The 14,352-nt window shown below is 46.3% G+C and overlaps 1 protein-coding gene across 4 annotated transcripts in view; it reads right to left on the reverse strand.

The window, feature by feature from the left end:
• rars1 (arginyl-tRNA synthetase 1) overlaps positions 1 to 14,352 on the reverse strand; it is a 32,902-nt gene that overhangs the window by 7,187 nt on the left and 11,363 nt on the right. For all 4 annotated transcript variants that reach the window (XM_042309608.1, XM_024393956.2, XM_024393957.2 and 1 more), the window contains exons 5-13: positions 10,052 to 10,152; positions 9,808 to 9,929; positions 9,337 to 9,457; positions 8,967 to 9,096; positions 8,152 to 8,256; positions 7,080 to 7,258; positions 6,428 to 6,537; positions 5,532 to 5,637; positions 4,475 to 4,647 (exon numbers count right to left, since the gene is read on the reverse strand). In XM_042309608.1, the coding sequence (XP_042165542.1) occupies positions 4,475 to 4,647; positions 5,532 to 5,637; positions 6,428 to 6,537; positions 7,080 to 7,258; positions 8,152 to 8,256; positions 8,967 to 9,096; positions 9,337 to 9,457; positions 9,808 to 9,929; positions 10,052 to 10,152 (1,147 nt within the window). The remainder of the gene's footprint in view (positions 1 to 4,474; positions 4,648 to 5,531; positions 5,638 to 6,427; positions 6,538 to 7,079; positions 7,259 to 8,151; positions 8,257 to 8,966; positions 9,097 to 9,336; positions 9,458 to 9,807; positions 9,930 to 10,051; positions 10,153 to 14,352) is intronic.

Genomic DNA, 14,352 nt, shown 5'->3' on the forward strand with positions numbered 1-14,352 from the left:
AAACAACTACAGCCTATGCGCATGTTGTAATAAAAATGTATATCTTAACTGGCACATTTCAAACTATCCTTTTGTGAGGTGCAGCGGGGAACTATACTGAACAAAACTATAAATGCAACATGCAACAATTTCATAGCTTTTACTGAGTTATTTCAATTAACTGCTTTCCTCATATTAACTAAGTGTATTTAGACCCTAATCTATGATTTTCAGATGACTGGGAATACAGATATGCATGTTTGTCACAGATAACTTAAAAAAACAAAAAACAATGGGCCTCAGTATCTCGTCACGGTATTTTTGTGAATTCAAATTGCTATCGATAAAATGCAATTGAGTTTGTTGTCCGTAGCTTATGTCTGCCCATACCATAACCCCACCATCACCATGGAGCACTCTGTTCACAATGTTGACATCAGCAAACCGCTCGCCCATATGACGCAATACACGTGGTCTGTGGTTGTGAGGGCAGTTGGACGTCCTGCCAAATTCTCTAAAACGACGTTGGAGGCGACTTATGGTAGAGACATTAACATTCAGTTATCTGGCAACAGCTCTGGTGGACATTCCTGCAGTCAGCATGCCAAGTGCATGCTCCCTCAAAACTTTAAACATCTGTGGCACTGTGTTGAGAGACAAAACTGCACATTTTAGAGTGGCCTTTTATGGTCACCGGCATAAGGTGCACCTGTGTAATGATCATGCTGTTTAATTAGCTTATTGATATGCCACACCTGTCAGGTGGATGGATTATCTTGTCAAATGAGAAATGCACACTATGTTAAGAGAAATAAGCTTTTTGTGTGGATGGAAAATGTCTGGAATCTTTTATGTCAGCTCATGAAACATGGGACCAACACTTTACATGCTGCGTTTATATTTTTGTTCTGTGTAGTTCTGTAAAATGGGGAGTGGTGGGGTGGATAAACCAGGATTGGGGGATCCTCCATCTTCGTTTAAATCTCCAGTTCAGGAACATTTTGGCTTCCCAGTAGATTACAACGGCGAATGACAGTTGTGGACAAAACGTTAACAGTATTTCTCCACTGCTCAACGAGAATAGCATATGCAGCTGCCAACACCTCAATCATGTTGGGATATTTACGCCAGTATTCCTACCACCGGAGCAAGATGGATGCGCAAAGACAACAACTTAGTCTCCGCTCTGAATTCAAGCAGCCCTTCGCAGCCGATTCTGAGAGAGAAAAAGGGATGATGCTGCTGCCGATACTTTTCATTAGAGTGCTGCATGTCTGTAGCTTGTTTTTGTCAGTCAATCGCATATCCTCAGAGCAGCACTACAGTCATAGAACCGCCATGTGTGGCAAATCAAATCCAGGTTTTTTTGTCACGTGCGCCGACTACAACAGGTGTAACCACAGTAGACCTGACAGTGAAATGCTTACTTACAGGCTCTAACCAACAGTGCAAAAAAGGTATTAGGTGAAAAAAAGGTAAGAAATAAAAACAGTAAAAAGACAGTTGAAAATAACAGTAGCGAGGCTACATACAGACACCGGTTAGTCAAGCTGATTGAGGTAGTATGTAGATGTGGTTAAAGTGACTATGCATATTTTATAAACAGAGAGTAGCAGTAGCGTAAAAGAGGGGTTGGCGGGTGGTGGGTGGCAGGGCACAATGCAGATAACCCGGTTAGCCAATGTACGGGAGCATTGGTTGGTCAGGCCAATTGAGTTAGTATGTACATGAATGTCAATCGCCGTTGTAAGCTACTGGGAAGCCAAAATGTTCCTGTTCCCAAGAAAGCTAAGGTAACTGAGCTAAACGACTACCGCCCCGTAGAACTCACTTCCGTCATCATGAAGTGCTTTGAGAGACTAGTCAAGGACCATATCACCTCCACCCTACCTGACACCCTAGACCCACTCCAATTTGCTTACCCCCCAAATAGGTCCACAGACGATGCAATCTCAACCACACTGCACACTGCCCTAACCCATCTGGACAAGAGGAATACCTATGTGAGAATGCTGTTCATCGACTACAGCTCGGCATTCAACACCATAGTACCCTCCAAGCTCGTCATCAAGCTCGAGACCCTGGGTCTCGACCCCGCCCTGTGCAACTGGGTACTGGACTTCCTGACGGGCCGCCCCCAGGTGGTGAGGGTAGGCAACAACATCACCTCCCCGCTGATCCTCAACACTGGGTGCCCCACAAGGGTGCGTTCTGAGCCCTCTCCTGTACTCCCTGTTCACCCACGACTGCGTGGCCATGCACGCCTCCAACTCAATCATCAAGTTTGCGGACGACACAACAGTGGTAGGCTTGATTACCAAGAACGACGAGACGGCCTACAGGGAGTAGGTGAGGGCCCTCGGAGTGTGGTGTCAGGAAAATAACCTCACACTCAACGTCAACAAAACTAAGGAGATGATTGTGGACTTCAGGAAACAGCAGAGGGAACACCCCCCTATCCACATCGATGGAACAGTAGTGGAGAGGGTAGCAAGTTTTAAGTTCCTCGGCATACACATCACAAACAAACTGAATTGGTCCACTCACACAGACAGCATCGTGAAGAAGGCGCAGCAGCGCCTCTTCAACCTCAGGAGGCTGAAGAAATTCGTCTTGTCACCAAAAGCACTCACAAACTTCTACAGATGCACAATCGAGAGCATCCTGGCGGGCTGTATCACCGCCTGGTACGGCAACTGCTCCGCCCACAACCGTAAGGCTCTCCAGAGGGTAGTGAGGTCTGCACAACGCATCACCGGGGGCAAACTACTTGCCCTCCAGGACACCTACACCACCCGATGTTACAGGAAGGCCATAAAGATCATCAAGGACATCAACCACCCGAGCCACTGCCTGTTCACCCCGCTATCATCCAGAAGGCGAGGTCAGTACAGGTGCATCAAAGCTGGGACCGAGAGACTGAAAAACAGCTTCTCTCTCAAGGCCATCAGACTGTTAAACAGCCACCACTAACATTGAGTGGCTGCTGCCAACACACACTGACACTGACTCAACTCCAGCCACTTTAATAATGGGAATTGATGGGAAATGATGTAAATATATCACTAGCCACTTTAAACAATGCTACCTTATATAATGTTACTTACCCTACATTATTCATCACATATGCATACGTATATACTGTACTCTATATCATCGACTGCATCCTTATGTAATACATGTATCACTAGCCACTTTAACTATGCCACTTTGTTTACATACTCATCTCATATGTATATACTGTACTCGATACCATCTACTGTATCTTGCCTATGCTGCTCTGTACCATCACTCATTCATATATCCTTATGTACATATTCTTTATCCCCTTACACTGTGTATAAGACAGTAGTTTTGGAATTGTTAGTTAGATTACTTGTTGGTTATTACTGCATTGTCGGAACTAGAAGCACAAGCATTTCGCTACACTCGCATTAACATCTGCTAACCATGTGTATGTGACAAATAAAATTTGATTTGATTTGGTATAGTTAGTGACTATGCATATATGATAAACAGAGAGTAGCAGCAGCATAAAAGAAGGGTTGGGGGAGGCACACAATGCAAATAGCCGGGTAGCCATTTGATCAAGCTAGGAGGTTGAATAGTCAACTGAAGAAGGAATTAAAATTATGTAATTAAAGGTTAAATGAGGACATGCTACAAAGACCAAGAGCCAACAGGTAGGCTGCTAGTTAATAATCTGAATGGAGGTGTTGTTATTTGTAACTGTAGGACAGGGAGAAACTGCATGTACCCTCAATTAGCCTAGCTAGTTTAGCTAACTAGCTTCTCTAGGTTTGCTGCAGTCGTAATCATAATGGATGATAAATAATCTAGCTATGACAAGCTAGAAATTAGTCTACTAGTGCGAATCGGCTTGGTTGGTTGCCGTCTCTCCCTCCCTCCTTGCCCGTGTCACTCGCTCACAGCACACACACCGCATGGCCCCTCTGCCTGCTAGAGCGGCACCGCTCCCTCCCTCGCGCTTTATCAGCTCTGGTTAATAAAGTAACTTACAAATGGACTTTTCTACTGCTTCCCTTCCTGGGATCAGATCGGGTCTGGATCGAACCAGGTCAATACGAAACAGGTCTTGTTGTGCTCGGGTCCTTTCAGAACGGGTCTTTATATTTAAAAATGTAATTAACTACAGTAACTGTTGGTATTTAATATTCCCACTGTCCCGAAACGTGACTCCAAAACCACAACACGTACCAAACCATGAGTTTAGTGAACGAGTACTCCCCTAGTATGTACGTGTATAACCCCCCCCCCAAGTGTGGGTCTGCTGCCACCTGTGAGTGCTCTATTGACTCAGTGTGTTACCATCGACCATCCTGGGCAAAACGTCTCTTTCCCCTCCTTCTCTGTGTGCAGATCAATAGAGACAGACTGGGCGCAATGCCACAGAGCCCGTAGTACGTTCAGGGGAGGAGAGAGAGAACCAGGGGAGGGGCTGGTTACCGCTCCCTATGGCCCAGCGAAGGATCACCTGATGCGGGTGAAGGCGTAGAGCAGGTAGGCGGCCGTGTTGCCCCGGTCATCCAGCATCTTGTCGAAGGAGAACACGTAGTCGTTGATGCGGTTGTGGGACAGGTCGGCGTACTTGATGCAGCCGAACGCCACCGAGTGCTGGGCCTTGGTCAGCTCCTCTGTGCTCAGCACCTGAGTTAGACATGATCAGAGTTCCAGGCAATCAGGCATGTGTTTAGTCCACTGGGCATCTGACACAGATCACAACTTGTTTCTGTGTGTCACAACGCATCTGGGACAGGTTGAAATACTGTACTGCTATGAGTCTGACCTGTCATTCATGCCTTTAACCCACCTTCCCCACTGGACACAGTCTAATTCTTCCAACATCCACATCGAGTCCAATACCCTGTTAGGTACGGACAGAGTGGGGATGTGTGTGGATTGTGTTCTTTAGTATGTGTGTGCATTAGTGTGTTTTGAGCAGTGCGGGCAGGTGTCTTTAAATGAGGTTGGGACGAGAAGGTGGCAGGGTTGGGCGTGTGGCCAGCCCCGTGATGCCACTGATACCAACTACATAGGGCATGGGCGGGGGTACACTTACTGCACGAACAAAACAAAGATCTCAGAATAGATCTGAATTGGCCCCATCCGCCATCATTTGCTAAATTGATTACGCCCCAGGGAGCAGGACGATTATACGCATACTTAGTTTTCTGCATAATTTAATGCACCATGTGTAACTTTCAATATCCTTGACAATTATAGGCTTAGCGAAACCCTGATTCAGAACACCTCCTCTTGCGTCATAGACTGAAAGAAAAGAAGAGGCGGCTGCAGTTGGCACGCAGGCAGACAGCTATGCCAGGTGGAAGCAGCGTGCGTTTCTGCCTTTGGAACATAGACATCGTTCAGGCTGTAGAGATGTGTTTTACACTCTACTCACAATGTGTGTGTCCTGCAGGATTTATTTGGATTATTAAGGCCTTGAAGAGTTGACTAATAGAATCAGGAGGGTACTAGGATGAAACAAATGGCTACACAGTATTGATGGAAACACAGGCAGCATCTCTCACCTTGTCTCTGTCTTTCTCCTTGAGTTTGTCCATGGACCTCTTCAGGCCTTCGTCCAGCAGGTCCATCAGCCTCACCGTGTCCCCAGAACGAGTCTTAAACTTCTTCCTGAAGAGACAGATGGAAGGACAATACTCACTCAACACTTCAGGAACTCTTCCATTCCTTCACTATTAATCCAACATAACTGGATCTGTGAAAAAAATGGTGGTCTTACATCGCTCTATCCAATCATGTTCAATGAGTAAAATCATGTTCAATTAATTATTATTAGAAACGATGTGTGCTATTACACTTTCTAGTATTTGACTGAGTGAACAGTGTTTGAACCGGGCTTCAGCTAAATCTCAGCCCAACAGTGGAGTACCAGGCTCTAACCACAAACCACCACTTAGCTTGCGCCTCTCACCACCCCTCCAGCCTCTTACGACCAACACAACCCATTCTGACTGTGTTTGATGCTTTATTAATGCACTGGGTGATATTGTCTGCTCGGTAACGAGACTCCTAGTAGTCATACACACAACTAGATGATGTGTGACTAATGGGCCAATAGAGCAAATGAATGGACAAATAAAACCTAAGAGTGCTAATTCAATATGATGATAGGCTGACGTAGCAGGTGGGTCGGTGGTCTCTTGAATGGCCCAACACAGTATACAGTGCTATGAATGCTTAATTAGGCATGCGTCTGTTGCCATCACGTGATTGTTGGCGTATGTGAATCTGGAGCGCGTTCATTAGACACCAAATGGAAGAAAACGTACTAAAACAGGAGGGGCTCATTTGACTTGTCCAATAAGAAGCACTCATTTTAGTTTTCTGTAAACTTTTGTTTGTTTTTGTGCGCTAATGAATAGGACCCTGGAAAAAAAATCAGTAATTTGTAGACACTCACTTATCCTCTCCCAGCACCACTCCAAAGCCAGCATGCTCCACTCGTGTCACCTTGGGGTCGTACCAGCCAATCATCTGAGCCGCTGCAAACACCACCTGGAAGTGGGTGCCCTGTAGTGAAAAAAATCACACATACGCATAATTAACTAGTCATGAATTGGGCACCAGTTAAATGTTTAAACCGAGTTTGACAGGCTAATAAAGGATGGTTGCAAAACATTGCAAGTAAACATAATGACTTCACATGTACAATCCACTTCAGTAGAACATTTTACAGCCTAAAAATGAGAGTGAACACACAGACAAGCCAATCATTGTGGTGTTGAACTGCAATGAGAGGGCAGTACTCTGGAGTCCTCTACTCATGCCCGTCTGACAGTATCTTACTTCTCTCTCCGGCTCAGAGAAACCAAGACACAGACAACTGACCCTGAGTGGATTACCTTTTCAGCAGGTGACACCGGTGGCGTCTCACAGCGAGGACCTCAGAGGCACAACAGAGCTAGCCTGGTCCCAGATCTGTTTGTACTCTTGCCAACTCCAATGCTGTCATTGTAAAAGCCAAACATGTTTGGCATGACAGCAAAAAAACAGACCAGTACTCAGGCAATAATATAGGCACTCTCCTCTGCCTCCCTCAACCCCCTCCTCACCTGGCCGCTGTCCGTCACGTAGATGATGATGTCTGCCTTCTCGTCAAAGAGCCGCTGGCGCAGGGCGGCCAGGTCTGAAGTGTCGTATGTGTAGCCCCCATCAGACTTCACCACCGTCAGGGGGATCTGTTGGCCCGGGGCAAACACTATCTTACGTCCCTCGTCCATCTCCACCAGGCCTGGAGAGGGAGAAAGAGAGAAAGAAAAATAATTGCTGAGTCAACAGTGCCCCCTTCTGGACACGTACACACTACAGCAAATACTGCACAGTACAGCAGGAGTCCCCAACCTTTTTCCCAGTTTAATTTGAGGGACCTTGGAAAATGTTGCTTTGAAGCTAATTTCCTGCAATTCTACATAGTTTAGCAAGACTCAGGATATATTTTAGGTAGGCTATACATATTCTCTTTTAGGGCTCCCGAGAGGAGCAGCGGTCTAAGGCACTGCATCTTAGTGCAAGAGGCGTCACTACAGTCCTTGGTTCGAATCCGTGCTGTATCACATCCGGCCATGATTGGGAGTCACATAGGGCGGCTCACAATTGGCCCAGCGTCATCCAGATTTGGCCGGGGTAGGCCTTCATTGCAAATAAGAATTTGTTCTGACTTGCCTAGTTAAATAAGGTTAAATATTTTTTTTAAATTAAATACAGAAAGTGAATAGATCAATTGATATCGACAGAGTCAGACATTATATGAGATTACTTCCCAAGCAAAGTCACATTTCTTTGACTCCTCAACTTTAGAAGGTCATAGCTCAATTTCTGAATGTCAGAGAAACAATCCAAAGATATTCCTATGTGCATCAGGGCTGCGTCTTCCTCTGGCATTTTACCATGTTTCTAGCCTAAAGCTTTGCGGATGTATGTGCTGTTTTAGATCGGTATAAACAACTGAATATTAACTTTTTTTCACAAATCAAGAAATGTCCCATACCCCCCCACTATGAGGGAATCCTTGCAGTACAGCAACCCACCTGAGGTGAAGAGTACAATCTTAATATGAATAACATTAATATGAACTGAATGACAACGTAAAGCTATCTTTGTTTTACTTGATTTAAACTGACTGACCTTTGGCCTCAAACTCTTTGACCACGGCGATCATTTTCTCCTGATAGAAGGACTCTCCTCTCTCGATGATCTGGATGTCCAGACAGTTGTAGACCTTCTGGAATTCTACGAGACAAAAAGACAAGAGTTGGATCTGTGTTGGAGTTCAGTAGAAAGACTAGGGGGAAATCAACACCAACTACATCGTATGTCTTTGGATGAGACACGAGAAAGTAAAGTCACTCGTTGAGGAAATGGAGAAAGAAAAGGATGAAGCAACCCAAATGCCCTTCCTCAGCTGGGTCTCAGTGGGGACAAGACTGCTGGCTAATGAAGGCATTGAGTGTGTCTCTCCCTCCATTCATCCCACTCTCCCTCCCTGTCTGCCACATGAAGCTTTAAATCCTCCCAGAGATCACACAATATGGAGCGCTGTGACACCTCAGGCCTGTCATGCCCTTATCATACATACCCACACATGCGTTCTCACACACACACACAAAAAACCCAATGAAACAGAACTGACAATAGAGTAGTCACCATGAACTCATCACCCCATGTGAACCCCCATTTTGACGATGTCAATAACTCCAAAATGGCAAACGCCACAACTTTATCTGTCTGTCTGATTGTGATCTTTCATTAAAAGCTGAACTACTGTACTAGGCCTATATTTTTGTGAATTTACTTCTGATAATGTCATCTTTAGGACTCTAGTTACTTTCGACTCTTCACAGTAATTGGCATTAGGTCTAACTAACCCTTGAACAAAACGTAACCTTCACTATAATTTCTTACTTTCAGCACCCCTTCATCTATCCATTCATCGCACCCACCATTCCTGGAAACGTCACAGATGAGGTTCCATCCTTTGATGAAGGCTGGGTCTTTGCTCTGCAGCTTGACCACACACTGGTAGGCCCTCTTCTTAAAGTCTTCCTCCTCGTCAAAACGCTTCTTGGACTCCTGGCACAGACAGACCGGGAGGAATCACTCATATCATCAGGGGAGACAATAGGTAACATATTTGAGGAACAGTCTGTAATGTATGCCAAGGACAGTCTACACAACTCAACATTTGGCCAGACAGGACATGCCATTTCTGATCTCATTACCTTTAAGTTTTTTTAAACCCACCACCTTCATCTGTAGTGGTGGTCAACTTTATTCCATTTTTTAAATATTTTGTATTTTGGGTGGACTCACTTTGTAGAAGGCCTGCAGATCTCCAATGGGAGGGGACACGGTCAGGTAGTTTGGGAACTTGTCCTGCAGGTGAGCGATGAGCATGCCAAACTGGGTGCCCCAGTCCCCCACATGATTCAGCCTAGGGAACACAACACAAACACATGCAGTGACGACATGGTAAACAAACAAACACAAAATAACAGGATATACGCAGGGCAGGGAGTCAAATAAACTAACTGAAATGTAGGGGTTGCTCTGCCTCTGTTGGTATTCATTTGGCTGAGTCATGGTATATTAGTGACTGACAACTGTTACAGCTGTTTGATAAGGTAACACAGAAATACATCTTCATACATTCATAGGTTATTATTGTTTACTACATTTTAAGTAAATACCTGGTAATTTCTGTATCATAAAGTGATACCAGTACACTTCAAAAAACGATTAACTGAATTTATATGTCTATCACATTTTGACTGATTTACTGACCTCAACACGTCATAGCCTAGGAACTCAAACAGGCGACACATGCTGTCCCCGATGATGGTGGAGCGCAGGTGACCGACGTGCATCTCCTTGGCAATGTTTGGAGATGAGAAATCCACAACCACCTAGGAAACACACACATCCACATAAGATTCATCCAATAGTTTATGGGACATATCAGATTCAACCACATTTAAAACTGGAAAAGGGCACCAGCTGGGTCCATAAAAGCAGGATATTAGCCTACCTTCTTCTTGCTCTCTAAGGGGGGAGGTTGGACACCGTTGAGTAGCAGGTTGGTCAGCAGTTTGGACACAAACGATCTCTTAAGGTGAACATTGATGAACCCTGAGAGCACAAAAAGCTATGTAACACAAGAGACAGAAGGAGCCAGATGTTTCAGCATGATTGATCACATTTAAAGTGCGAGACAAGAGAATGATTTGCGGGACATCCGCGAGAGACAGTGTAGCCTATATGAATTAAATAAATTGGCAACTCGCCCACTAAAGAAGAATCCTCTTCCCACTCATGGTGTAGTGCTAACTTTTTTAGGTGCCAGAGCGCAATAAAATTGTAAATGTACATTTCTCAAAGTCAGTACCAGTTGTGATATGGCCTATTGAATATCATAGAATTTACAGTGTCAGTAGAAACCAAAAAGTCACGCCGATGACGTGACAACGTGGGAGGACGTGCTCTGCGTTTCATATATAACTGTACGTCAGACCACACACTGCCTCTTATTTCTTCTCAGAGTCGAAAGCCTTGGCCAGGTCGATGAATACGGCTGCACAGTAATGTGTGTTATCGATGGCGGTTATGATGTCGTTTAGAACCTTGAGCGTGGCTGCGGTGCACCCATGACCAACTCTGAAACCAGATTGCATAGCGGAAAAGGTATGTTGGGATTCAAAATGGTCAGTAAGTACATGCACATTTCCAGAAATCATCAACAGTAATACAATCAAGGCACGGCATAGGACATGGGGAGCTCTGCAGTGGTGCTTTATGACATCTGAATGTGCATCAGATGCCAACAAGATCATATTGTACAGCAATTTCATCGGGTAACATGAATACAAAGCCGGCGAGAGGTGGTTAGAATGGGATGGGAGGCCAAGTCAGTGTAACCAATAGAGAGTCAGAGTCCCGAGTCTGGGAACAAACAGTCTGTCCCACGGTTGGGTAAAGAAAGTTGGTAGTCAACAAAGTATGCAGGAGTCATGAGGCAAATAGCAAAATGGACAAGAAAAAAATTCAATATATAACAACTTGGGGCTAGCCATTGTAAGTTCAGAGTCACTCGCCCCAACAGTGTGTGTGTGCTGGAGGTGAGCGAAAGCTCGGGAGAGAGAGAGATGAGTGTGGTGGAGGTACCTGTACCAGGCAGGGGGAGACAGGCCAGGACAGACGGTGAACAGATCGCCAGGTGGAATCCAAGCAGCAGTGCAGCAGGCATTGGGAGTAGGTGTCATACCCACTTGGGATAAGCTTTTATTTCTGTAGGCAGATTTCTTGTATAATATGCCAGTGAATTGTCTTTGAACAGCAGGAGGGGGCTTCAGAGGATGCTTCAAAGACTCCTGACACTTATTTATTTCACACCTTAGTGCTAATTGAATTTGTATCTGGCCTGTCCTTGCAAGCCTGGGAGCCTTAACTCCATTTTATTTTTCTTCATGGCTTTCAAAATAGCATCAGACCAAACACTACTCACTCAGTTCCAGGTTGGAATGGTGTCCTCAGGTCTCTGCTGTTTGTTGGCTAGAGCACCCTCCACATAGCTTGGAAAAAGAAATGACATTGAAAGCAGTAATCTCTCCAGTTAATTTTGGTCAAAATGAGGTTGTAGGTTTGGAGTTTTGATCTGGAGCGAAGGCCATGCTGTGGAGGGTAGCATCCTGCATATGTACCTGCCGAAAAATCGAAGTTTATCTAACTCCAAATCTATCCTTTTGTAAAAAAAAAAAACATGTTAAAAAAAAACTTTAAAAAAGGAAGACCCCGGCAGTTACACCGTTCAGTGTGCCACCTTCACCAGCTTTTCTTATGGCGCTTCAGAGATGCTGGGCTCACCTATGGGCTCTTGCCCACCACAGCAAGGACAGTGGGACGATATCTGCCATGCCCGACGCAAAACAACATGGGATGAATGCATAGCAGAGCTAATGCTCTTCCCAGATGAAGCACTGAAGGATGATGCCCGCTGCCTCAGACCTCAGTGCAGGGCCACAGATGAGCTACTGTCACGGGCCTACGACACAACGGCCCACATGGCCCGCATTGGGAACTCCCTCTCAGTGCTCATGCAAGCACAAAACAGAGTGCTCCAGTCAGAGCACGCAGACCTGGACCTCTGCAACCTGAATGACACATCTCTTCAAGCATTTGCATTCCTGACCAGAGAGCTAGGCAGACTGATATCCGCCCTTGTTGTGACTCGTTGCCAGGTCTGGCTCGCCCAAGCCCCAATGTCCGATGACTCCAGAGGGGCGCTGAGCAAGCTCCCAGTTGTCCCCGGACTGCTCTTCGGCCCCACGGCTGAGCGGGCCATTGAAAGTGGAAAACGCATTCAAACTTTATTGATATTTAATGTTTCATCGATGAGAACATTTTCAGAATGTCGGCCCAGTTCCATCTCGCTCCATACTCTACCACCGGTGGCCACTGGGCTTCCTCTCCTCACAATATTTAGTGGCTGAGTGAAATTCCAACCGCATGCTTTAGATTGATACATCCAGTTAAACTAAGTTGACCACGTGTTCAGGATTGTGCGGGACTGTCCCTGGGCTACACCACAGCCCAGAAACCAGGAATCACAGTCATGGCAGATCGAGGCCTGACGCGCGTGAACATCCCCACTCTCACTCGGCTCAGCCCTACACACGCCCTTGGTACTACCACCAGCCTAACACAGGTGCTCGCCAGCACCGGACGGCTATGCAGCCACCACCCCAACCCCCAAGAGGCCGTGGTCATGACTAGCGCGCGACAAACCCCACGAACAGGCATGGGGCAGAAACCGTTTTGGGCTCGATCACAAGAGTAAAATCATCAGAACAGCAAGATGGCTTTTATGCAATCTATTTCATGGTTCCGAAGAAAGGCTTCTGTCCAGTTCTGGATATAAAACGGTTCAATGTTTTCCTAAAAGTTCTCCACTTTCACATGTTGTGGACGTTCAACTTTCTCCAGACCGTAGCCGCAGGGGAATGGTTCACGTCCTTGGACTTAAAAGATGCTTACTTTCACATTCCTGTGTTCGCCTTCCAAGGCCATGCATACCAGTTTGTGGTATTAGCCTTCAGGCTGACCCTGGCTCCTCGCATCTTCACAAGATAAGTGAGTGCAGCCCTGAGCTCCCTCCACCTACAGGGGATCAAGATCCTTCCTTACCTTGACGACTGGCTCATCTGCACCCCCACTCGCAAGTGTGCGGCCGAGGTCACAGCGCTGACACGTCAGCGCACTGGGTCTTACCGTGAACAAAATCAACTTAACACCAAGCCAAAAGGTCACCTTTATTGGCATGGCTCTGAACTTCCGCACTATGAGGACATGTATACCACCTCAGCGCGTGGACAGCATTCTTCTTCTTCTTCTAAAACAATTCCAGTTGAATGCATTGGTGAAGGCACGAACGTTCCAACAACTGATGGGCATGCTCGCGGTGGCCTCCGAAGTGACACTATTAGGCCTGCTTTCTTTAAGGCCACTACAAGTGTGGTTAAACAACCTCCACTTGGACCCCAAGGACAAAAACACCAAAAACCAGGTGACAAGGGAATGCTAATCTGCTCTGCGGCCGTGGAGGAAGAGAGCCTACCTAACTACAGGTGTCGCTCTCGGACCAATTCCGGAAAGGCGGTAAGTAGTGACGACTGACGCTCCACTAACAAGCTGGGGAGCAGAGTGGCAACACAGGTCTGTTTGGGGGAAGTGGTGCCCCAGACGGAGGAAAGCGTACATCAATGTGCTAGAACATCAGACTGTTTACCTAACCCTGAATCCCTTTCTGCCTGTTCTCAAACACATCCTGATACGATCAGACAATTCATTGACACATCAACCATCAAGAGGGAACGAGGTCTGTACTGTCCCTACAGGTGGCCCAACAACTCTTGGAATGGACCCTACCACATCTGGCCTCCCAACGAGCCATTCATCTCCCAGGCAAGGTAAACGAGGTTGCAGATTTGTCGCAACAGAAACCGTCCCTGGAGGAAATGGAGACTTCACCCAGAAGTACTGAAGATATGGCAGCGGTTCGGGACAGCACACATGGAACTGTTCACCTCAGATCAAACATCCCACTGCTCTCTTTACCAGAAAGAACCAGAGTCCAAGAGCCCCCTAGGCATGGACGCCTTAGCTCACACATGGCCAGAGGACCTACCGTATGCTTTCCTTCAAACCCCCTGATCTTACCCTGTGCAATGTTGCCATCTCAGGCTCAGCACAGGCTGCTGCTTGTAGCTCCCAGATGGCCAACGAGTCCCTGGTTTCCAACCCTACTCAGTCTTCTGGAGGGAGAACCATGGCAGC

Source organism: Oncorhynchus tshawytscha, linkage group LG30, assembly GCF_018296145.1.
Source record: "Oncorhynchus tshawytscha isolate Ot180627B linkage group LG30, Otsh_v2.0, whole genome shotgun sequence".
NCBI lineage: Eukaryota > Metazoa > Chordata > Actinopteri > Salmoniformes > Salmonidae > Oncorhynchus > Oncorhynchus tshawytscha.